General features: G+C 40.8%; 1 protein-coding gene across 3 annotated transcripts in view; it reads left to right on the top strand.

Annotated features, from left to right (window-relative positions):
- The window catches only part of LOC146556872 (protein TANC1-like), a 112,325-nt gene that overhangs the window by 19,284 nt on the left and 68,010 nt on the right, over positions 1-25,031 (top strand). For 2 of the 3 annotated variants that reach the window (XM_085250610.1, XM_085250609.1), the window contains exon 3: positions 16,233-16,439. The exons of the other annotated variant lie outside the window; for it this stretch is intronic. In XM_085250610.1, the coding sequence (XP_085106736.1) occupies positions 16,233-16,439 (207 nt within the window). The remainder of the gene's footprint in view (positions 1-16,232; positions 16,440-25,031) is intronic. 3 annotated transcript variants of the gene reach the window in all.

The following is a 25,031-nucleotide window of genomic DNA, read 5'->3' as shown; positions in this document are numbered from 1 at the left end:
TTTGCTCTGAGATGGCGTCGGTTCAGAATGAAAACACTCAAACAGACTTGCTTTCGCCCCACAGTTTTGTTTCATTGTCTGGTTGCAGAGGATGTGTGTGTGTGATGTCGATGCGTGAAGCCCAGGTTCTGAGGCCTTTGTTCTTTGCTGCTTCGGGTGCAGTCTTCATGTGTGAGTTTAGGATCACAGTAAATTCTTTCACCGTCTCGTGATGTCTAACACTCCACTCAGACATTAACAAACACCACTAGGTGCAGAATCTGCCACAAGTTCCAGTACCTCACTGTCTGTATTTTTCTCACTGAACAGCTGGCAGGCTCTTCTCTATACATGTTATCCGCAGACATTTGGAGAAACGCTACCTGCTTGGCCTGTGGTTGTGAGAAAACTTAAAGAAAACCTCTGTGAGTATATGTAGCTACAGGAAGTGTAGTTTCCAGAGCTCATTCGCTGTGTGACCATTACAGAACAACCACTTAACAACCAGAAAATAAATGAGTGTCAAACAATCTGAAAATACATTGTTAATATCCTTGGATTTACCCATCATATGTAAAGCTCAGAACATTACAATTGTCTCTTTTGTCATAACCTCTTGATTTTACCACTTAAAAGAAAAACTCTTCCAGGTATGAGGCTCTAGATTGCCTATAGTGATAACCTTCAGCTTTTGTCTGAATAATCTGTGATAAATAGGCTTTTAAAATCACCTCTACAGTTGTGTTTGAATTCGTCTCTGTCTTTTTTTTATTTCAAAGAGAACTGGTGATAGGTGTGAAATGGGTTTTTGTTTCCCATTTTGCTCCCGGTCATGTTTATGTAGTTTTTCATGTCCAGGCAGTTGCGGTAGGACCTGAAATGGTGGAGAAAGAATGCACCTGATTTACAAAGGAGACCATTCAGTGCACAGACCTACACGGCTATCAAAGCACTGCACAGCCAGCAGGCAACGATTAGCAGGGCGTAGCTCAAACCACATCTTTCACTTAGACACACACTCATGTGCAAATGCACAAACACCCAAACACACATGCAGACTTGGATGCCCACAAACCTCAGGTGTATCCACATTAGACACTCCCTGTCTTTCCTTCTGAAAAGCAAAATATGGACTCCAGGGAAAAGCAGTGAGCCTGGTTGGCCCACCTCGAGGTTACTTTTTGCTACAACAAACATTAGGAGCAGGACATTTCGCATCACATAATGAAGGACTTTTAAGAGTGATGGTTGTAATCATTTTTGATCACATTCCATATATATAGATTTTGGATTGTCAAGCTATTTTTGATTGTTGAAGCTGGCTAGCATTTTCCAGGAAAAGCACATATTAACAACCTGTACTTCAATGACAACCTCAAGTCTGTTGCTTCTCTTTTTTCCTTGCCCTGACACTGAAATGCACAAAATGTAACATTTTTTTTTTTTTAAAACCAAAAAAAGAAAGCTCTCCCCTGCTTCTGCTTTACAATGACATTTTCTCGTAGATCCTCATTAATCCTATCACCATTTAGTGGAAATTACTATAAGTAATAAACTGTTGTGGTGCACATGTGACTGTGGTCAGAAGAAAGACTTCTAGGAACAGCTGGAAGACACAAACTAAGTTCAGGTTATATTAACAGCTAAACAACTGTTATCCTAAACCTGTATTAAAAAAGTTTTTTTTCAGCATATAAAGATCCAAATCGGAGGCACAGACAGTCATAGTCCCATGGATGTCTACCCATGCTACTTGCGCCAAGTTTAAAGTGATAAGAGGTCACGGTAGTATGGCCTTTGTGACTTTTACGTTCATTCGTTCACAGCTTTTCTCTGAAAGAGGATACAGACTCAGTCATCATCAAAAAAAAACACGGTGATAACCTCCAGACTGCTCCACTGACGACTTCAAAATATGACTTCCCAAACTAAGGGGGCGAATTGCCCCCCCCCCCCCCCCCCCCCCCTTTATCCCACACTCTTTCTGCTTACTCCTCACCCTTCACCCATCAGTCGGCAAACAGTTTTTTCTACTTCAAAGACTAGAAAAAACAGTTTATCAGTTAACGTGCCTGCGTGTTTTCACATGGTCTTTGAAGAGGTGATAGTGGCTGTCATGACAGTTCATTGGCTGGAGAGGTCAGCGGGCCACAGGTTTTTCTAATTACAGCGTGACCTTCCTGGGCAGACACATTCCTTCTGTCTGATTTCTTTTTTTTCCTCTCCTCCATTTTGCTTTCATACCTTCCTCAGCCATTGTCTGTGATTTAAATAAGTACCTAAAGTGTTCCTTTTATGCAGTAGATGATCATGTCACCCATAGGAGATACTACAAAGTGCCAGCTGTTCGTTGCTTCGCTTTGATATTTTTCCCAAGCGTTTTGAGGGTTGGGTTCCTTCTCATCTGCTGCCATCTCTTTGCAGACACCAGCCCATGCTGTCACAGTGTCTGACTCTCAGAAAAGTCTGTGTGGGTGTCTGTTGAGAACTCTGTTCAGTCCTGGGCTCGGCGCCCCCCTTTCTTTCTCTTTAAACCTACTTTGCTCTGCGCTGCTCTGTTCTGCATTTCTGAACACAGATTTTTTTTTCTTCTTTCCTTTTTTGTAATTGTGCCTGCAGATGAATGTCTTGCCATCCTTAGCTCAGGAGGGTTTGCAGCAGCCTGAACTAATGACCTTGGTTCCTTTGTGCCCACCCTCAAAGGAACAGAGGATAACTGCTTCAAGTAGGAGCAGTTTGCATTGAGTGCTTCCTTTTCACATTTAAAAAGTCTTCTAATAAATGTGTTATTTTTGGATCGGTTTTTATTTGAAAACTCTGTCTGCTCAGAATTTGCTCAAAACTGACAAAAGCATAGAATTGAATTTGGAAGTATATGCAGTTGAAGATCATCCTAAAAAAGCACTGCTTGGTGCCCGAATGGTTTATCTACTTTTAAATATATTATTAATCTTTAAAATAAATGTGCTTGTTGAAAAGTTCCTTCTGTTCTGAGAATGAATTGAGGCAAGATTGATTGAAGCTAAATTTGCACAGATTTCCCACTGACAGTGAAGAGTACAAAGCTGCAAGCTTTTCGCTGGTCCTTGTTTGCTTATGGGATTAGGCTCTTTGCAAGGATTTGGTGAACAGCCTTTGTGCCGCATCCTTGTCCATTTAACATTACCGAACAGGCTGTTGTCCAGAGGTTACTGGTGTTCTCATGACCTCACCTGGCCCCAGATGAAGCTGTGCCTAATGGTCTGTGCTAATGGCAAGCTAAATCTGTTGTTAAACCACATCTCCATGGCAACCTAGGTCTCCAGACCACATTTTGCACTTGTGTCTGAAAATAAACCCCACTTTTGTCTCAGAGTAGCTTCTTAATATTTCTAACAGATAAAAGTGAGAAATTGTAGGTTTTTGCAGAAGTATCAGGGTGGAAAAAGATGTACATCTGTAAAGTCATGTCCATCCCTCATCAGTCAGCATTGTAATTCAACCACATTGCAGCGGTGTGGCTCCCCGAGCTCTGTTCACAGTATTAAAATGATTGATCATAGCTTAGATGCGTGTGCTAGGCTTGTCCATCTGTCCTATGTGACAGCTGTTTCTGCGAGTTGGAGAAGATGCCATTGCAATTAACCCCCATGTAAAACCCGTGCAAGAATTTTTTTATGGCATTACTGTGGAAAGATTAATGGGTCAGTTGCTCAGCAGCACCGCAAATCAACCCTTTTTAATTGCATCAGTAAAAACCCCCCCAAAAAAACCTTCTGTACCTAGACCAGGGGTCGGCAACCTGCGGCTCTTTAGTCCTTATACTGCAGCTCGGCATGGTTTGGGAAAATAAATTAGAAGTATTTAGCTGAAGTGTATTTTATTTATGTTCATTCTTTTTTTTTAACTTGTACTTCTAAATTGGAAGATTATTGTGATATTGAAATGAAAAAATAATCAAATATAATTTTATTTTTATATCGCTCTAAATAAGCGTCACACTCGCGGAAGCCGGTGTACCCGCCGAAATACCGTACATTTATCGAGACTTTCAACCCCAGGTAGGCCAATTATGGATCTTCGGATCCACATTATGTCAGCAGCTGTTCTCAACCGTGAACTATGTTAAAAACAAACACCGCTCACGCCTCACAGATGACAGCTTACAGTCCTGCGTAAACATGAAAGTGACTTCGTACAGCCCCGATTTGCAGACCCTGTGCGCAGAGGTTCAGGAGCAGAAGTCCCATTGTAAACCTATCACAGCAGACCCGACAATGTTTGCATGAACATGCTTTTCAGCATCTCTTTATTGACCACTTTTCATACACGGTTGCTGTACGCATACAGCCGGCTGTAACTTTTCAGCTCACAGCCCGACATATACCACCAACAACAGCATAGATGGCACAGACGTTAAGGCGGCGAGGCGTGATTGCGGGTGCCGCTCAGGTGCATCCGCCTCCCCTGCAGCGTCGCTGCAGACGACGCCCCGCCACACACCTTAACCTGGTAAAATACATATTTAGGCAGAATTTTGCAAATATCTATTTTTCATTTTTTTTTAGCAGCATAGTGCTTTTTTTCCAATTATTTTTTTTAAAAGTCAGGTCAAGGCTCCAAAAGCCCAAAGGCGATATAAGGGTGGTAGCTCACAACAGTTTTTATTTGCTACATGGATCATTTTAGTTCAGCTGGGTGTCTTTTTGTTATATTTCTTTAAGAGTTCAAAATGTGTTAATTACATAAATAAAATGTAACTTTCTCTGTAGCACTTTCATAAGCAACACACCTTAGTTGTTCACACAAAGCATAAAGGTAAAAAACAATATATACAGTGTTAACTTAATTTTAGATGTCAAAAAGTATTTGCGGCTCCCAGTGTTTTCTTTTGCGTGGAAACCGGGTCCAAATGGCTCTTTGGGTCTTAAAGGTTGCTGACCCCTGACCTAGACCATTGACCAGAGAGAAACATAAGAACACTAAAGTCCACCAAAGAAAATCTCAGTAGACTGAAATTGTCTATAATTATTAACCAGTTAGTTGTGTGTAGCACAGACTACATTACCTTGATATTCTACATTTTGTTAGGTACACTACTGCTTGCCTTGTTGGCCTAAATTGATATTAGACATTAAAAGCTTGTATTTTCAGCATAATAAATTATTTTTAAATTGTTGTTTTATGCTGAAATAATGTCAGCTTTGTTGGTTTTTCAAGTTCAAACACACCGATCTTCTTCTTTTATATGATGCCAATTAGTTTGAAGCCAATGTAATGTAAAATTAAACATTAAACTTAGACTCTTAACAGAGTTTCTGAGTATGGTTGACTCCAAAGTTGCAAAAAGGCAGGGGAGTTCATAAAATGCTTTCTTTCTTTTTTTTTCCTAAAGGTGGTCTTTTCCTACTACTGCCAAAGATATCGGCTCAGTCTTACACAGCTATCGATTTAGACCTTTTCTGATCAGTGAGAATTTTTTTCAGGTGAGAGTCTATTGACCAAACAATTGACTGGTCGACCCTGACGCTACAGCTATATTCTTTACAAGTCCTTCGCTGCACCTATTGAATATAAATAATTCATTAAGAATGCACCCCTTGCTGGGTTAGTGCCACTCAAGTAAAAAATTTTAAAGCACAGAAAACAACTTACTCCCTAATGTTCACTCAAAAGGCTGATTAGTGTCATACAAGGATGGATAGGAGGCGAGAGGGATATTTACCCTGTAGTCTGGCAGTGAACAGTGTCCCACTTGTCTAGTCTGGGTACTGAGGAGGCCTGCAGAGAGACATTCAAACATGATTCTACCAGCATGAATATCAATAACTCTCCAGCCAAGACTGTCAACAGTGGATGTGCCATAATTTATTCTAAAGCTCTTATGAAATGAGGTCAAACCCTCGACAACTCAGCATGGACACTGGGCTCATTTGGATTTCCATGGATGGTAAAACATTTGCGTTTGTGTCATGTACATCTTTTGTTTTCTTTTTCTTTTGTCTTTTGGATGCATTATGCTAATCTGAAAGAGTGTAATTATTTTTTTTCTTTGTAGGAAATGCAACCAGCTGGAGCACCTGTGAAATAGATTGGTAGCATCCTTCTGCATTCTGTCTGTCTAATTAGAAAACTGCAAGTGGTGGTGTTGTTGTTCTTGGCAACACAATATGTTTCACATCGCAGGATTTAGGTTTGACTTAAATACCCTTTTATTTTCTATGTGCTACCAGAGGTCCTCAAAGATTCTCTGTACGTTCTTTTTAACTCAAAAACACTTCTGCCCCCCCCCCCAAAAAAAAAACCACACACACACACAGAATCACTTTGCAGAATCACACCATCATTAATCTGTCAGATGCATAAATCTTTGTGGAGACCCAGACTTGTGCATTGTATTCATAAATTCTAGTGTACCCATTGTCATCTTCTATAAATCTTAATTAATGTGAAATTGCCTGCACGTGCGGAGGCTGATTTCCACCCCTTTTCATATATAGGCAGGTAGACACACATTGGGGAAAGGAATAAAGGGAAATGTGCTGTTTAACGGAACAAAAGCTTCTAAATTGGGGGGGAAAGATAATCAAGACTTTGAAATAAGACCCGTGATCCCTGTAATAGGCATGTAACTCTTAGGGAATGTGTCAGAAGGTGGCAACTGTCTGACACTCGTCACGATAGCCATTCCTGCTTGCACATACCAACCCCTACATGGTACAGGTTTTGGACCAGGCAGTCAGAGGAAGATCACATTCATGTGTGATTTGCTGACTTCAAACATGATTTCAGACATGCAAGTAGTGCACCATTATCCACTTAGTGTGGCCTCCCTACTCGTTGTTGCACTATATTTAGAATCACTACCACTTTTGTGTCCTTAACAGGCGCCTTTTTTCTTTATTGCATTAACTAACAGATAACAGTTGGTAAGGAAAATATTTGGTCAAGGCAGGCCTACTATCAGCACTGAGTTCAGCTGCAGGTGCGGGCAACATGAGAGACTGGGACTGTTGTGGAGGGCTGCACCGTGTTTCTCTATTTATAAGCTTCTTGGTGTGACCCTCCGCAACAGTCCCAGTTTCTCATGTGGCCACTTGGGTAAATTAATTTCACCTCCCTTGGTTCAGAGCAAAGATCCCTGGTGCAGAGCAGACCATGCACTCATGTACGTGCACGCACATAAGTGCACACTAACGTAGGCAAATCTGTCTTAGATGATTAAGGATCTCTATAAGATACACCTCAATAAATATTTTTATTGCTAATTTGTTTGTGACAAATAACAGAGCAGTATAATCAGCTGCCTCCCCAGTGACCCTGCATCGCCTCAGCCTTTAATTACCAGCTACAATCTAACTTCAGGAACTTCTCCTGGTGGCACATGAAGAAGTCCTGCACCTGCTGAAGGTTCTAGTTAGTGTTCCCTTCATCCTCAGAGCAAATCAGAAGAGCAGAACAATGAATAAACGCTAGAATTATAACTTTCTGTCCAAAATGGTGAAAGTTAAAGTTTGTCCAAAGACTCTTGACTGGTCAGCCTGTCTGTAGGAAAGCACAGGATATGAAGGGTGAAAGTTACCCAGTGACTGCACTATCAAAATAAGAGTGATTGAATTTTCCATTAGTAAACTGACCAGAGACTGTTTTTCTGTGGTTGGATGATTTAAAAAAAAATAAAATAAAAAATTGGCTGTTGTGTTTATGTCAAACATTGTCTGTATTTTGGATTTCCACCTCAGGATATCAGACAAGCTCTGAGACTCTAAGATCTACTTCATTTTAGTATTTCTGCTAATATGTGGGTTGTTGTCTTTCTGGTCTGCTTCTCGGCCCCTTTATTGGCATTCCGGTTGCTTCCCTGTCACAAATCTTAAAATAAAACATGGCAAAGATATTGTCTGGTTCATATCTTTTTCCCATACCCACTTAAATTGGCAATTTGTGAAGAGGAATGGGAAATGTCATGGTGCCTGCCCAGTGCTACCCTTCACCTCCTCCTCCTCTTTCCCCCCAAGACCCACACATACTCCTCCCTTTCAGTCACACTTCCCCAGGGGCCAGTGGGGAAGGCATTCCAGAGCTCGGGCTACTGCAGGGCTGTGTTTCAGAGGAAAGAGAGCGAATCGCACACTCTTAGTGTTTCTAGCTCCAAAACCCTTTGCAGTCTTACTTTGCCTGCAGCATCTTAACATTGCATAAAGCACCTAATTACCAAGTACATATGCATTTAAAGCAAAGCTTTCCTGTTTCTAAAAAGCTAAAACTAAAGATTCTCCTCAGGGACCGCACGGATAGATAAGTAATCCTGTGAAAACAAGTAAGAGAAGAATATCTCTAGAGAGTTTGAAAACTTCATGAAATTTGATGGTTGCAGGCAAAATTAAAATCTTGCGGCATGGCCGTGGGGAGGATGTTAGTGCCTTACTTTAATTGTAGCAAACAGGAAGTCATTGAAATGGGAAAAATCCTGCCAAGATGTCACACATGACACTATTTCAGGAATGAACCTGGGCTGAAATTGGAAAAGCCGAAACAAAAAAGCCATAGCAAGAGAGCTAACAAGTCGGTGGGATTTATTATTTATCACTTTATCAGTCTATGTTTTACAGCCTTTTCTCAGGCTGCCTTGTACAGTATTTTGACCGTTTCTATGGCTACCACTGACTGAGTAAAGTGGTCTGAAATGAGAAGGGCCTCATGGGGAAAGCAATGATGCCTCCTCAGTGTTTCCCAGATTGGTTGCATTACTTTGCCGCAACAAGTAATTTTTATTTTTTTTTTGGTATTGGAAACCAGAAAGCTTTGCGTCTTATTAACATATTACATCCAATTTGTCCTGCGTCACTATAGATGACTCGTACTGAGGACCCTCCCCCCACTCTGTATTCTTTGTCTGTCTGTCTCTCTCCTCTCTGCGGGTTTCTGTGTGTTAACCATGACAGCTTTTGTGAGACTGTCACCTTGGTCTCGGAAGTACACAGTAAATCCACATTGGCACTCAGTCTAGCGAAAGAATTCTCTTCTTTGGTGGATTGTTCCATGGTCATCGTGCTTTGTGTGCTGACTGAAAGAATCTGCATTAATTATAGTCTTTCTTCATTTTGTGTGTAGGGCTTAAGATTAACTGGCGAGAAGCTGATACTTGACTGAGTTTGTAGTTTTGTACAGTATGTGTGTGCAGAGGGGGGAGAAAAACGTATCGTGGCTTGTTATCGCAACATACTGCATTGACTTATATCATAGTTTGCACCTTAAACTTTAGATTTTTGGGGCAGGCAAGTTGATAAATTAATAGAGACAATACTGTTTCTTTGGTAAATTGTTTTTTTGTGTGTAGCATATATAGTATAAGAACTGTTCACTGAGAAATGTGTCAGCCATCACATGGTATCACAAGCCAATGAGTCAGTATGCATCCCTCCCTTCATTAGGGTTTAATCTAGTTCATTGTCTGTGAATGGTGACAAGGTTGCTGTGAAAATTTGAAGCGACTGGTGTGGAAATGTCATTGTCCTGTCCTGATATGTTTGGGCATACTTTTAATTTGGTGTTAGAGAAAGGGTGTTAGCACTTTGTTACCCTGTTTAACAGTGAAGTGAACTACTGGATAGTACAGAGTAGAGGCAAATAAGCTACATAAGCAGTATACCTTTGTAGGACAATGCAAAAGGCCCGTGTCTTTCACATGGCAAATGCATTTGCTCACAAGGAGTGACGGATCCGATTTGTTTGCACAGATTTAAAAGGAGAAATGCACTACACAGACTCACTTCAGGTAATTACAAATGAGTCAGCAGTGTAAACAGAAAGGTAGAAGTGGAAATGAGATAGGACACATGAGAGGGGGGGGAGTATTAATTTGAAGTTGTAGTGATACGACTTTGGTGTGGATAATCACTTTGCATACTAGCCTTTGTGCATGACTATATAATGTAATCAGTTTGCATCAGAAAGAAACACGAAGGCCTAAATGATCCACATGCATAATTAAAATACTTTTGCACTTTTAACCCATACTCATATCAGTATTTATTCCGTTTTAAGAGTTTCCTTTTATGAAGTTTTAATGAAAATGATAGTTTTTCCTTCTTTATGGCATTCTTGCAAACTTACGAGTCAGCCAGTTGGAACATTTGTTGGAATAAGCATTAAAGGTTGTCATAGTTTGACCTGGTCAAATAATTGATTTGTATGCTAATGTATATTTATCTAAATCAGTATCTTGAAATAATATTGAACTGTTTTTATGGGTTGGGCATGTCCTCGTGGGCTCTGGACCTTCACTTTGATGAGGACGAAAGAACGTGCAAGAGACTGTAATCATTTTTACATCATCCTGGGCCAGCATGGTATAATTAGAAAGGGCTGATTTCTTGAACCACAGCAGGGGTTGAAATTGCAGGCCTTGCCCCAACCAGGGTTTTGGAAAGTAACTGAAATAGCACTGGCGAGTTTCTGTCCTTGTGTCCTCCTGCGTTACTTGGTATCGCTCAGATGGCAGCGCAGTCGCCATGACACGCTGCTGCTTATCCACCAGCACTGGGATGACACGCTTTTATGTGGCGCTTCTTGTTTTCAGAACCAACTACCAAAATTACAACTTTGTCATAATCTCTTTAACATGCATTATGGCTGAAATCTGTATCGGCCACGACCTGCTGGCAGCTTTTACTGCGTAACCAGGAGCAGACTTTGTTGGAATAGTGCTTCCGTCTAAATGGGGGCGGGCGTGTGCCTTGCCCTGCTGCAGTTATCAGTAACCAGCGCAGAATCAGAAATGATAGTTCTTTCATTATTATTTAAAAAGTAAAGTTTTATTACATGCACTGCAACCCTAAGCTTTTCTAGACGTTATGCAATTGGCTGCACAGGAGAACGCAAATGTTATGAAAAGTAGTTTCACATTAAAATCTTCTGATTGCTCACATAGGGGCTTTTTTAAAACACATCTTATGCTTTAACAGTCAAGTTGAAGTTGAAGATTTTTATGAGGAAAGACAATAAACGATAGCTCTGTGGTCATGTATGTGGTGGACATGGTCGGTGCCTTAACCCCAGGCGCACTGGGGTAATTAATTGATGTAGGATTAGCAATAGAAATGCAAGGCTTGTCATATGGTTTGTGTTAAATGCTCCCCACTGGGGAGAAATCAACTTAGCTTCCTTGCATCGTCTCATCTCTGTTTGCATAACCCACAGTCACAGTTATATGCACAAACACACTCCCCTAAGGACCCTTTAAAGCGTCTCTGTCAGTGTGCGTGCAGTGGGTCCCACTCAGGTCAAGGTAACGACAGGTCCTGGCCTTCACTGGGTGACCTTTGAATCATTCACAGGTTTTTTTCCATGTCTGCAGGCATGCAGAGGTGTCATTGCGGCCTTTCTGCTTCCTGTCTCTGGCATTCTTCTTTGTTTAGGAGCCCTTTAAAAAACAAGACTGCTTTTTGTCCCCTCTGGTAAGGCAGAGGCGTGGAGTAAATGGGTCCCTGTTTCTGATTAGCCCAGCAGACCAGCGGAACTCATATCCCCAAAGAGAGACATGGGTTGCTAATAGTAGTTTCCCCTCTCGCAATTGAGTCTTCTGTGATTTCTTCAAACCTCAGGCTACAGACAGGAGTCAGCACTAATTTACTGAAGACTTGAAAACTTAACCGAAGCTAATTGACATTACTGTGGTTTACCACAACGGCAGTTACTATTTCGTTCGGTGTACTGACGTATGATCTGTATTGCTAGTTGGGTATTATCTTGAGGTTGATAAATTCATACATATTAATTTGTGGCAATGATGAGTGGGCAACTTTAAATCTGCAAAATAGATTACATTGCTATTAGCCGGCGCTGTGCCTAGATTGGTCTTTCCATGCAGGATTGGTTTTCACTGAAGCAAGACTTGTTTTTTTCCATTTAGGGATCAAACTCTTACTGAGGTACTGAGCAAAGTCATGGTAGAGATTGTGGGAAACAGTTTTTGTGTATGATGCACAGTATTACTGTGTTTTGATAGGTAAGGAAATATCTAGGCCTACGTGTGAGTTTATTTTTTCAAAATCTACTTCAATTGAAAAACTATCAGTAAAGTCTTATGGGTGCAGACAGTGCACAGACTAGGACGGAGACCCCTGGGTGCACGCCCTGGGAGTGTTGCTTGGCAGCCACATGGAGAGTTGAAGCTCACAGCCAAACGTCACACCCCACTGAACGGGATTGTGGAGAGACCCTGAGCGCACAAACAGCAGCTGCAGGTGTTAATAATCTGCAAGCTGAACTAAACAGCCAGTGAGTTTGTGCTTTTGTGCCTCTGTGAACTGCTTTGATACCTTTGAGATCAATTTTAAATTGTGATATTTCGTTTTAAAGGGAAACAGAAAAGTGTGCACAATGCACTTTCATCAAGATTAGAGGCAGCATAACATGTGCAGTCATATATTTTCAACGAGGATCGTGTTTTTAATATTAGTCATCAGAGAGCAGTTTAGCTTTTGCACCTATGAAGGCCCACCTGTGCAGGCACATGGTCTCTGGTAAGAGTAAAAAAGCCAGTTTTACCTCCTTGAAGTCTCAGTCTTGTCAGGTTTGGTTTATGAAGCTGCTAGAAACACATGAACGAGGCTGCGACACGTTAACTGAAGCTCTGTGGGTTAAGTAAAAAGTGTCTGACAAGGCTGGATATTTTAAAACAAAGATGAACTACAATGAAATGCGTAATGCACTAAAACCTTTTGAGAGCAGAGTTTTTCATTTTTTTGTTACCACAGCTTGAAATATAGTCATTTTCTTTAGCCTTTATTCCCCTGTTTGTGCCCGTTGTGATTTAGTACAACTGTCGGCCTAAAAACAACAGTTTCCAGTTTTAAACGTTTTATAGTCTTAGGTCAGAGACACTCAGCTGACATAGCTGGTTTGGGTGGTGGGCAACAAACACACTGCAATTAGCTGAGTGGCAAAATGAAAGGATCTCAGCAAGACGAGGGACGCAACACTTGTTTTCAGACTAAACATGAAAAATAATAAAGGCTTGTTGTTTTCCCAGCTCCGAATTCATCAGTGTTATAGTCTTGCAGAGAGAAAAAGATAACAGTACAGATAAAGAGCTGGAAATGAAACTCTTGAAGTCACAAGCTTTTTCCCACAAAATACCTAAAATACCTGCAAACAACAGACAGTTAGTGAATTGTCTATTATCTCTACTCTGTGGTCAATGACACGCAACTGTGTTTGCACCACTAACGTAATGTTCTCATCTGTACCATGGTCGTGAGAAATTCTAACAGGCCCATGATCCCTGGTTTAAATATATATTATATGACCTTGTTTTTCAGGCATCCAGGTCTGTTTTGACTTTTTTCCCCCCACCTCTACCAGACATCCTTGTTTGTCGTTCCAGCAACCTTGTGAGAGACTTATCGGTGATGTCCTTTTACTGAAAACCAACAGTTTTCACTCTTTTCCTTAATGTCTCCAAATTTCTGCAGTCATTTTTTTCACAGCTATTTCTCCTTCAGTCCTTACTATGACCTGAATGGACCCCAGAAATTTCTTGACTGTAAGAGAAAACTGGGGCCAAGTTCAGCAAAACTTACTATTAGTGGGGATGTTGTTTGTCAGTGGAGAGAGAATTATCAGGATTCTAACCAGCACATTTTCTGAAAGGCTGTAACTGTACGTATATTTTTCTTGGACTGTTTGATATGGGGCGATCGTGGCTCAAGAGTTGGGAGTTCGCCTTGTAATCGGAAGGTTGCCGGTTCGAGCCCCGGCTTGGACAGTCTTGGTCGTTGTGTCCTTGGGCAAGACACTTCACCCGTTGCCTACTGGTGGTGGTCAGAGGGCCCGGTGGCGCCAGTGTCCGGCAGCCTCCCCTCTGTCAGTGCGCCCCAGGGTGGCTGTGGCTACATTGTAGCTTGCCATCACCAGTGTGTGAATGTGTGTGTGAATGGGTGGATGACAGGTTGTGTAAAGCGCTTTGGGGTCCTTAGGGACTAGAAAAGCGCTATACAAATACAGGCCATTTACCATTTACCATATGTTTTGTGCATTCTGTATCCTTGCCAGAGGCCTGTGAGATAGTTGAGTTTTACAGTTCCAGGGAAAAAATGTGAATTATTTTAGCCCTGAGATGCCGAAGCCTCTGCAGGTTGTTGGGATATCTCAACTGACATGACTCTTAAGTGTTGCTTGTAGGCTGGAGGCTGTGCCTATTGATTAGCAGATGTGGTGGTTGTCAAAGAGAGGGCTCGAGGGTGGGCTACACTGCTCAGCTTCCTGGGTAAAGCACATTCCAGGGTGCTGGCTTGGATGCAGATCTCATCGGGAAGGAACACTGCACGATGGTTGTGGAAGCTTGGACGTGCACTTCAGTCTCGCAGTGTTTGCCCATCCATGCTACATGTGTCTTTCAGGTTTCCTTGAGTTCCAAGGGAGGGTTTTTTGTTGTTGTTATGAAATATCCATTAGCATGTTATTGGTCTGTTTACAAGTGACAGTAAAATTTAGTGAAAGGCTGACAGCCGACTTGGTCATGAAAGCTTTTTAATGACCATGTTTTAGGCGGTTTTTTTTGGCATTGCATTTCCATTCCTTTGATGTAATTTCTAACAGTTTTTGAGTCTTTGAAACCTCATTCATGTTCAATATTTTAATTTCAAAAAATATCAGTGAGAGACCAGAACATTTTTCTATTCAAACCTGTGGTACTTGCCTGTGTAACAAGGTTGCACAACAGTACAATGATTGCCCAGACACAAAATTGTGTGGTCATGATTTTAAAAAAGGGACTTTTGCTTTTCTTGTCAAAAGCTGAAGGATTTTTTTTTTTTTTTTTTACCTGATAGCTGTATGTCTTTTTGACATTCAAAAATGCCATCCTGTGGGAACCAAACTGCTTTCTGCTGCAGGAAAGGTTGCCAAGGTTTCCTCTGAGGTTTTTCATTTCTGGCATTCAGAGTCAGGAAGGTTTTGGTACATGATTTCATTTGTGTCAGCCCCAAGGTCTATTTTTTAATCTAAAGTGTACACTAAGGGTTTTTTTTTTCATTCTAAGATACTTTTTTAAAATAGCAAATTATAACTAGAACTATAAAAAATACATTTATTGAGCTGTCCTTGTAAAATTTTGCAAAGTTGAGTCTTTAAAACCCAGGAGACATGTACTTTCTAATGGCAAGACACCTTTTCACTGGCCCAAAATAAATTAAATAAGGGTGTTTAATGTTTTAGCAGTAAAACGGGGGTATATTGAAGCAGTATAGTTTAATCAGACGAATTTAAGAAGATCAAAAGTTCAGACATATTGAATATTCAGTGGATTCAGCATTTTTTCAGATCTAAGAGCAAGGTTTTGCCAGATTTGTTTAATGACCGTTAATTTAATTATGTGTATAGTTTAAAACAAAAACGACTACATCTACATGTGGTCAACCACAGAAACCTGTGGTTCTGAATAAAGCCACCCAAGCTCAGAAAATGTGAATTAGTGAGACAAGATGAAGCAAACCAGTTGGTAAACACAGCTAATAGTCGGCGATCAGAGTCATATTGCAATACATTGGTTGTTTAGTAGCCCTCAAAGCTTCAGATCTTTTCCTACACAAAAATCCAAAAGACACTAGCAGAGTAAGAAAATATGGTAAGCCTAAAGTCAGTGGGTCTATGTTGGGTGTCAAACATAAGGCTCAGGGGCCAGAATCGGTCCAGCAAAGAGTCCAGTCCTGCCTCCCTTTGAAAAACTTAAGGCAAGGCATAAATTTGAGCTTTTTAACTGTATTTCTTTTTCAACTTTTCTTATTGATACAGACGTCCCCCATGGCTGTGCGTACTAAACCAAAGTTTAAAAACAAAAACCGAGCACTTTCTGTTAATTAACCAAATCTTTGTTTAATAGTTACAGGCAGTCTGGGCAACAAGCCAGCGGTAATTTTACACATTTATGTTTACAGTTTAATCGTGCTGAGAGATTTCCTCCATTTACTATAGTCTTTGTCATGCAGAAAAACTGAAAGGTACAATTGAAAGTGCTCTGCTTTTTCTTATATGAAGGTTTATCAGGGGTGAAATGTGCAGCAAATCCTCTTTACACTGACAAAAAGGGCAGTTTCACTGGTCCATCCCACTCAAGATTAAGATTTGTGCTGATTAGGCTTGACGAATATTGAAAAGGGTTATGAAAATATCAGACTTTGCCTAGATCAAGTCCTTCTTTCTGTTTCATGGCATGCAGAAGTGGTCGTGCTTTGTAAACGCAGTAACAAGGTTGTGGTTCTCCTCAACAGGTGACGTTCATAGCCATAGTGTCCAAAGAAGATTCCCGACTGAAGGAAACCCCCAGCCCCAGGGGCCTGGCAGTGGTCTCCCTAATGCACAGGATGAAGTTTTCAGGTTAAGCCTTGCCAAGGGAGTGTCCATGTCGCTCCCCTCCTCACCTCTGCTGCCTCGGCAGTCCTACATGATGCCCTTGCGCAGTAACAAGCGATCACCAGGTACTGCTTGATTAAATTCAGTGCTTGCTTTTCCCCCTCTACCGTCTAATTCTCTTTCCTAAAAGTTAACTGCATGATGCTTGCCATTTTTCATATTATGAATATTTTTTCAGATCTGTTGTAACCTTTAATGTTCCCAAGTTGAGTGATTTTGGTTATTTTTAGTCTTTCTATTTTTTGAAAACCCATCCAGTCACTTAAAATAGATCACACGTCAGGTTCCTTTGCATAACTGCTGACAGCCATCCAGGAGTGCTAGTACAGATTTTAACATATTTATCTCAAAATATAGAAATTGTGAGCTTTGTCATTCTTGGAAAACTAAGTCACACTGTATCGAAAGTAATGATAGCTGGACCACTCTGGATCCCAGCAGTTACTCTGTGGGCGCAGTCTGTTTACAGAGAGTTGTTTTTTCCACTTCACCCTTGTATTTGATCGCCTTGTGTCGAAGAGGAGGCCTCCTGCGACTTCACTGTGTGTTTACACTTTGCTGGCTGATAATAGGTGTGTGTTTACATTTGATCTAAATCCTCCAAAGCTTCTTCTGTCCATTGCGTTGAGGGCATCTTTGTCAGCGGTTGTGGAGAGCTTCAAAGCCAGGAATACCTAATTGTGGCGGAACTCGTTTTAACCTGAGTCTTTGTATTTTGGAGACTTTGCAAAAGGGAGAGAAATCCTTTAAGTGGCCATTGTGGTCCCCACTCACATGTGGCACTCATCTGTGGGCTATCAAGCCATTGTTTAGAGTGGTTACAGCTTTGATCTATTTAGTGTAAAGATGAGGTGATAGGAAGTTTGTAGGTTGTGAATGTCTCTGTGAAAAAAATAATTGAATAACTGCAGTTTTAAGGGTTGAAGATTGCATCGTATTTCTTTGCATTTCTTAGGAAATCCTGTTTGCTGTAGCATTTTTCACTGTTATGCACATTTTCTGCAATTCTCCCAAATCCCAGTACTGAAATAATCCTGAGACCGCGATGCAGTGCATTATGCAGATGTTCAGTGGAAACTGAAAACAATTGCAAATGTGCTTTCTTGTTTAAAAAACACAAATGCCCTGCGAAGTAGAGTTTTGTTTGTTTAGCTGCCACTCAAGTTAAATGTGTTCATTTTCCTCGGATGACTCAGGATTTGCAATGAGTGCTTGAAATGAATGAGCACAAGGGGATGAAGAGAGCTATGAGGCTGGGTTTGTGAAGGAGAAAATGGCCCAGGGGACAGGGGAAAGGGGACACTCATTAAAAGCATATTCCCTCTTGGGGTGCTCTGAGGCATGAAAAAGGGGGAAAAAGTGGAGGGACAAGATAGGATTTTATGGAGGACCACCAGCAGGAGAGGGCTGGGGGAGGGTCTGTTAATTCTCCTCCACTGTCCTCGCAGATAACTGTGAAAACCCATGGACGAGAATTATTAAACACGCTGCAGGAAGGGTTTCAGCTTTGTGACGATGATGCTGAATTTACCTTTTTGTTGAGTCATCAAGGTGTATATTCATTTAGTACGGATCACTCTTGAAACTAGCACGCGTTCATCTGAGTTACAGTAATCCGTATGCAGATGTTTGTAACAGCAAAGCATGAATTATTGGTAAATTCTGACACAAACATAAAGTTTACAAGCGTCTGGTCCTGTTTAATCAGAGCCAGAGGATGTTTTCATCCAGCAAACACATGTGGAGATCAGTCACTTCACAACAAAGGAACAGTGTTTTGGAAATGTATGCTTGACCTGCAAGTTCACTACAAGATACAATATACAGACGTTTCTTGAAGGCGAGGGGTGTACTGCAAAGTGAGATTACTAATTTACAGCTGTCACCTTAGAAAAAAAAAAACAGCAGCACTCAGTGATAAAATTGTTCACTTGGATCAAAATGCTTATTTTAATACTCCCAAAAGTAACAATTTTCTGTAGCATTAGTCTTTTGTCTTATCTGTAAAACTGTTGCTTTTTACTGTTGTATTTTTTGTGTTATTTACATCTTTTTATCACCAAGTTATAACTTCTCTCATTTAAGTAAGGGACACTCATAGGGATCGTTTTGAGCAGAGGAAGAATCACATGACCTGAGAAACACCTATTTTTATATGAGAGTGCAAAGCACTGGAACACAAAGCCTGGCTTGACTGAAAAAAGTAGCTAACCACCGTTGTGATCCCTATTATCTCCAACTGGGGTTTAGGTTTTTTCAAGCTAGCTTGACAAAGAAAGGCAAAGAAAGCCTGACTGTGTTGAACTTCATTTGTAGTGTGTAATATTTCCTGCAGCTTAACATCTCTTACAGAATAAACTGCTTATTATATACAAACTTTGATAGTTCACATGTCATAGATCGGCTTGTAATGGCTATAATCTTCGTTTTGAAGCTAGATATTCATTTTTTCCTCATCAGAAAGTAATAGAAACAATCCACGAAGCTTCTCTAAACAGAGAGAGTTGCTTTTATTCATGTGGCACAACGGTAGTGATTTCATATAACATGGATTATTCAGTGTGTAGAGACGAGATTGATTAGATGTAATAGAAAACAATGTTGCTTCAGACAGGTGAGCCAACACATTTGATCTCCCCTTTTAAAAAATTGCAGTTTCATGTTTTCTGATCGATTTACTAAAAGGGCATAAGGACATGTTCCTATAACTACATAAAAGAGCTTTAAATGGCTATCAACATATAAGTGCCATGTTAAATATAATAAAGCCCGACCTGTTATATTAGGTCCCTTTACATAGTTGACTTGATGCAAAATGTCCCCATTTATTCTTCCTTTTTCTATCACTGTGGGATTGTTTGATTGAGGTCACGAGGAATATTTCCCATATGTATGACCTATATCTGAATACACAACGCTGCCATTTAACTGATTGATTAATCCAGTGATGTTACCTATTAGAAGACTGAAAAGGGCCAGTATATCTAATTTTATTGATGCATACATGGTGTGTCTGATAGCAAGGCTTAGTTGCTCCATCAAAGATCTTCTGCTTTCCTCTGAGAGACATTTCTCTACAAAACAATAACTTGCCAATAGTGGAGAAAAGCAGTTGATTAATTTTTAATTTTTTTTTTTTTTTTTTTTTTTAGTGGTGTGAAACTACTCCTGTCAGCTAGTTCAGGTACACCGCATTCATTTATACATGCAGTAAATCCTTAAGTGCATTTTTTCGCACATCTGTTTGGTCTCCCTCCCGTGCTGCACATCAGCGCTGCACGGGCAGGGGAAGTGGTTTCACAGATTCAGAAAGCATTTTGTGGCTGGCCTTCATTTCCTGACACATTGGATAATCTACTGCAGTTTGGAAGGCCCCAGCTAAGTGGTTGTTCTTTTCATGAAAACTTCACAGGGGACAACAGAGAAACATTGAGTTAATTAGGAGTGTGACGGATGCCTGAGCCGCAAAGTCTGGTGGCGTTGAGTGGCACGGCTTTGATCAGCTAAGCCCAGAGCTTAGCCATGAAACACAGCGCTCTGACATGTGTTGTACAGCACCTAGACTTTACTGTGTGTTTAAAGAGCCACTCGCAGGCCCGTGAGGTGATTACGCTCTTTTGAATGTACCTGTCTTGCCTGTATCCCTCTTGTGCTACACGACTGTCTTCTTTTCAGTTTTATTTTTTTAACATGCTGGTTGAGATAGAAAATTGGGTTCAATTTTGTTCTTGGGTTTTCGGGGGAGTTTTTTGTTTGTTTTTGTTTTAGTAGTTATAAATTCTTTGTGCCCCACCTCGTGACATTCTCCTGGGTATCTCCACAGTGACCTCCTCTGGTTATAGAAGGTTATTGTCCCATTTTTGGATTAAAAATCCTAATGGGCTGCTGATTGAGTTACGGGGGAAACCCCTGCACCCTTGTTGCATATGCAGCAGCTTGCAGCATCTCAGTGTTGGTCACAGGAAGTGTTTGAAAAATCATAAATAGCGGCTGAAATATTTTGGTCCCCATGATTTCCACTGAGAGGCTGAGGAATGATTGAGGCTGAGTTGATATGGACGCTCTTGTTGTACGTGCGGTAGCTGTGTGACCTTCCTGTAGGTAGACCCATGCTTTACCTCTTTGTCAGCCTGCACTGGCTCATAAAACAGCTATTCGCATTATTGTATTGCTTTTATGGGCAGTGGATCATTTTAATTGCCAAATATGCACTGTGGTCCCATGGGGATTGTTCTCTGGTAGGCTCTCGCGTGTATCAAAATAGGTTAACTGTTCTGATGGAACGTTGCCTTTTGGGGGCTTAAGGGATGATTAATTTATTGATTAGCTGAGCAGGCCTGCAAATCACCGCCAGAGAGTATGACATGTATTTGGCATAATCTCTCTACCTAGAAAAGCTTGGAGACTCGTTATTTTCTAACATCCATGTGCGAAGGTCACCTTGCTGATACCATTCCTGCTTAGACTCCTTTGTTTTCTCTTTCTCTACTGAGGAACAGTAGCTTTTGGCTTGCCAGACCTCGTCATGTTGCGTGTGTGTGTGTAGGTGGGTGTGTGTTTGTGTAAACTGATGACTTCATTGCTAGTGGTCTGATCCCTTGGCCTCGTTGTTGCTTATCTCCTCTTTATTTCTATTTTGTGGCAGTAGCTGTGCATCAACAGCATCCAGGCTGCTGTCTCTGAGTGGTGGCTAACCGTTTGAGTCATTGTGCAGTGTGTATTTTTTGTTCCTGTTTTGGTTGGTCCCATAACTTTAGCTCTGGCTGTAAGCGATAATAGCTCTACAGGCCACATAAAAATGTTCTGAAGATTATCTTTAACGTCTTTTCCAGAAAGATCTCAAATACCGCAGACATTAGGTAATGGTAATTTTGTAAAACACTTCAGGATGTCTACATAGATTTGCACGTTTTCGCAAAGCCTCATTGATAGGAAGCAGTCATTAACAAGATGTTCAAGTTGTTTCTGGTTTAGCTAAAACCACCTTGTCTAACAGAAGGCTGTTGTTTGCAGTTATACAGCTGCGGATTATTTTGAAACAGTTTTCACATTATTTTCAGCTTAACACAAATAATATTAAAGGAAACATGAAGGCGAGTACAGGTTTGATATATCAGTCTTCTGTCAAGAGGGTAGAAACTCTCTTCAAAGCCAGCTGTAGCCCTTTTGAGGTGAGCTCTCCTGAAGTCAACTCTGGGGTTTTGACAGTTACCAGACAGCCCTGGGGGAATATTGATGCCTTTCCGAGAGCTGAGCTGTAAAAGACCTTGTGAGGCTACAGGGATCCTTTGAAATGTTCTTCTGATGAGCACGCTATGAGAAGCGCTATCCAGTCCTCCACCTGACTGCACTTGACTACACCACAGGTTTAGCTTCTTATCACATGCGGTCTCCTCTTTCTTTCATCTGCAGTGAAATCTCAACTCACCTACTGCCCCAGAAACCAGTGCTGGATAAACTGTCATAGCTTCCTCTGCTGCTCAGTAGTGCTGAGATGTGTGCAAGATGTCGTCGTGTATTATAATAGATTGCCTTTTATGCCACTGTTCCACTACAGATATGGCTCCAGAACACTAGTTGGCAGTAGAGTGTCTGTTCAAGTCGATCCACTCTTAACAGATAAAAGTAGATGGACATGCAAAGGAAGAACTGATGGCACTAAATGGCACAACAACCAGTTGTTGCATGCCGCACTGATGAATTGATTACGACGCTGTTAAGATGAATATCGATTCTTTAAAAAAATAAAATAAAATTTAAAAATTTGACATAGTCCGACATAAATTCGACTAATATCGGCCAGTATATCAGTTAGGCTCTAGTTTGTGGTGTAGATTTAGCACAGAGGCATAAATTCCAGTTAATGCATATTTAAAATCACTTTGTGAAACAGGATATCTGAGAGTGGTGATGATTAAACATGCAGTTGTGTAGTACAATACAAAAATCATATTAACCAGAGAGGACTAATATTTCTGACTGCTAAAAGAAAAAGGAATCACAAGTTTGTGATTTCAGTTCCTAAAGCAAAATGCTTCTAATACTCTATCAGCTTTGTTGGTTGAGATTTTGGTACGAATATTAAAAAGACTATATTATAAAAGACTGGGTGCATTAGACATGGAGTAAACATGCAGAATTCAGAATACCATCTAGCATCATCTTGCCAGCATATATTCGTTTTCGCTTTTGAGTTGAGCTCGTCGTCACATTTGGAGCATAAAGACGAACGTTGTGGGACTGAGTTCATTCTCCTCGGCTGCACAAAGAAGACACACTGTCTCATTGAGAAGTTGAAATGTGAAGAAGTCAGAGTCCATCTTGAAGAATGCTGGGAAAGCTTCTTGATCACTTCCTAGCTATGAACAATCCTCCCTTTCAGTGGTGTTGACTGGACATTGTAAGTTGTTGGTGATAGGTATTTGACAGGCTGGTATGTGTATAAATGTGTGCATGCGCCTGCTGACTGATAGCTTGCTGGTTATGGATTCCTGTGTCTGATAGTGAATACCAACCAGTGGGTGCTCTGCACTCATAGACTGCAGTCTGTATACTTGCTTTTCCCTGCTTGTTTAACATTCATTTATGTCTGTGAAGGTTCTCAGTCATCCAGGTCATCGTAGTCTAAGGAGCTTGGAAAGAAAGGCGTCTGGTCTTCTTTAAGTTGCTTGAAAACGTTTCACCTCTCATCCGAGAAGCTTCTTCAGGAAGCTTCTTCAGTTCGAACTGAACCCCCCCTGGAAATTACGCCCCTGTTGAGGGTGAGCTAAACCTGGCCTGGCAATTTATCTAATATAGCAAATTAAACCGACATAACATGTTTGGCAGTCAACAAATAAGCTTGAAGTAGGGAAATGTGGTCAGTGTGGTCGTATTTGTTCAATGAATAAATTGTTAAATGTATTCTTCAGATTATTTTTTTCAGACTTCAATCATCCAAACAAATAAATGGCACCAACAGCAGAATGAGATGTTTGGCACTGACAGAGAAGATTTAGCAAGTTTTTCATTAGCACAAACTCAACTATGCTGCTCAACCCACAAAGTCATTTTCTTTACAAATGTGGCACCATTGAGGCGAAATAAAAAGGCCAACGGTATAACATTTATTGGCCAGAAACAAATTTCCTTAGTTTCTGTGCTAGTTTTATAGAAGTTTAAAAAAGGACCGTTCATGTGCGTGGGCTCACATTCATCAAAAGGAGACGCAGGCAAGCTCGTTCTCTTCTTCTAATCAAATAAGGCTTTTGTAAGATGCAAATACCTCAATAACCACGTACTTTGTACTTGGATACACAGTTTTAAAAACAGTTAATAGAAGTATGTGTCTTATTGTGCAGATGAACCTGTTGTGGAGGTTCTTGTTGTTAAGAGCTTTGTTCACTGGTTGTAGACTGAATCACCTGTAACTTCATGGAGTCAAAGAAAGTATTAGTGTGAGATATTACCAGGTACCCTCAGAGGTCTTGTGTAGTCCATATCCTAATGGATCAGATTTATTTATTTCTTTTTGTAATGTGTAGGACTATCATGGTTTTAAGCAGGAATGCCTTTGTGTCAATGTCATAATAATCAACCGAGATACAAAGAAAAAGCACTTTTAACAAGATTTGAAAGGAATGAAGGTCAAATGTTGTCATCCTGCTTCTGTTTTATACATAGTTATATTTGGGTGCTGTTGGCCACATGCTACTTTCCACACCACTCCAGTTTCTTTTTTCTCTCCCTTAGTTGCAGCCTCCTTTTGCACCAGTCTGCTGGTTTTCCCTGCTGTTTTCCGAGGGCATCGGAATGAGATGGCTTCCTTTTGTCCAGGGTTCATGAGGTGTTCTGGATTTGTTGTGTCTAGCTCTGAGATGTGATGTGGAGATATAGCGTAGTTGATAGCTCGGCGATATCGCTCCCTGGAAAAAATCATCACATCCTCCCTTGTTATGATTTCCTGTCAGTTTCTTTTTACAATTAATAAATTTACATTTGTGATTAATCATATACCCTTTGAAATTGATGCAAGTCAGAGTGCAACTCATTTTTGCCTTTCTCTTGTTGTCCTTCATGAGGTCATATATCAAAGGGCTCAATTTCTGTGACCTTCTCACGCCTGTTATAAATGGCAATTGCTTCTTTATCAGTGCGGAGCGTTAATGGAAACCTGTTAAATCTTGAGATGAGATTTTGAACCGAGAGGAAATTCTTCTGTGCCTTGTCTGATGCTCAAAAATGTGAGTCATGCCGGAAGACCTTTTACCATTTCTCTGCATTATCAGCCCTTAGATGTGGCCTAAAATTATCCATGATGGGCAGCCACATGTTTGTCATTTCTCGTGTGGATCCTGTGCTCCTCTTTGTAAACTGAATCTGAACTTGAACATATGGTTTAGATTACTCAAACTATGCCCCTTGTTGTTTTATATGAAATACAGTCAGTGGAACATATTAGCCAGTTCACTTTTCATCCAAGTTATTTACCTGAACTAAGTGTGTGTCTCGCATACAACGCTCTCCGTCCCTGTAGTCCCGTTTTAATTGGAGCCATGTGACTCCCGGGTAATAGGTTGTGCCTGACCATCTGCAGATGAATGGAGGTTTTCAGGATACTCTTTGGCTCTGTCTCCCAAATAACAGGCTGACTTTGATCGCTTTTGTAAATGCTTCAC

The sequence above is a fragment of the Mchenga conophoros genome, linkage group LG16 (genome assembly GCF_057382185.1).
Source record: "Mchenga conophoros isolate Kocher_MC1m ecotype Shallow Benthic linkage group LG16, M_conophoros_male_GT1.1, whole genome shotgun sequence".
In the NCBI taxonomy this organism is placed as follows: Eukaryota; Metazoa; Chordata; class Actinopteri; order Cichliformes; family Cichlidae; genus Mchenga; species Mchenga conophoros.
The sequence above is the reverse complement of the archived record's forward strand: the minus strand, read 5'-3'. Positions and strand labels throughout refer to the sequence as shown.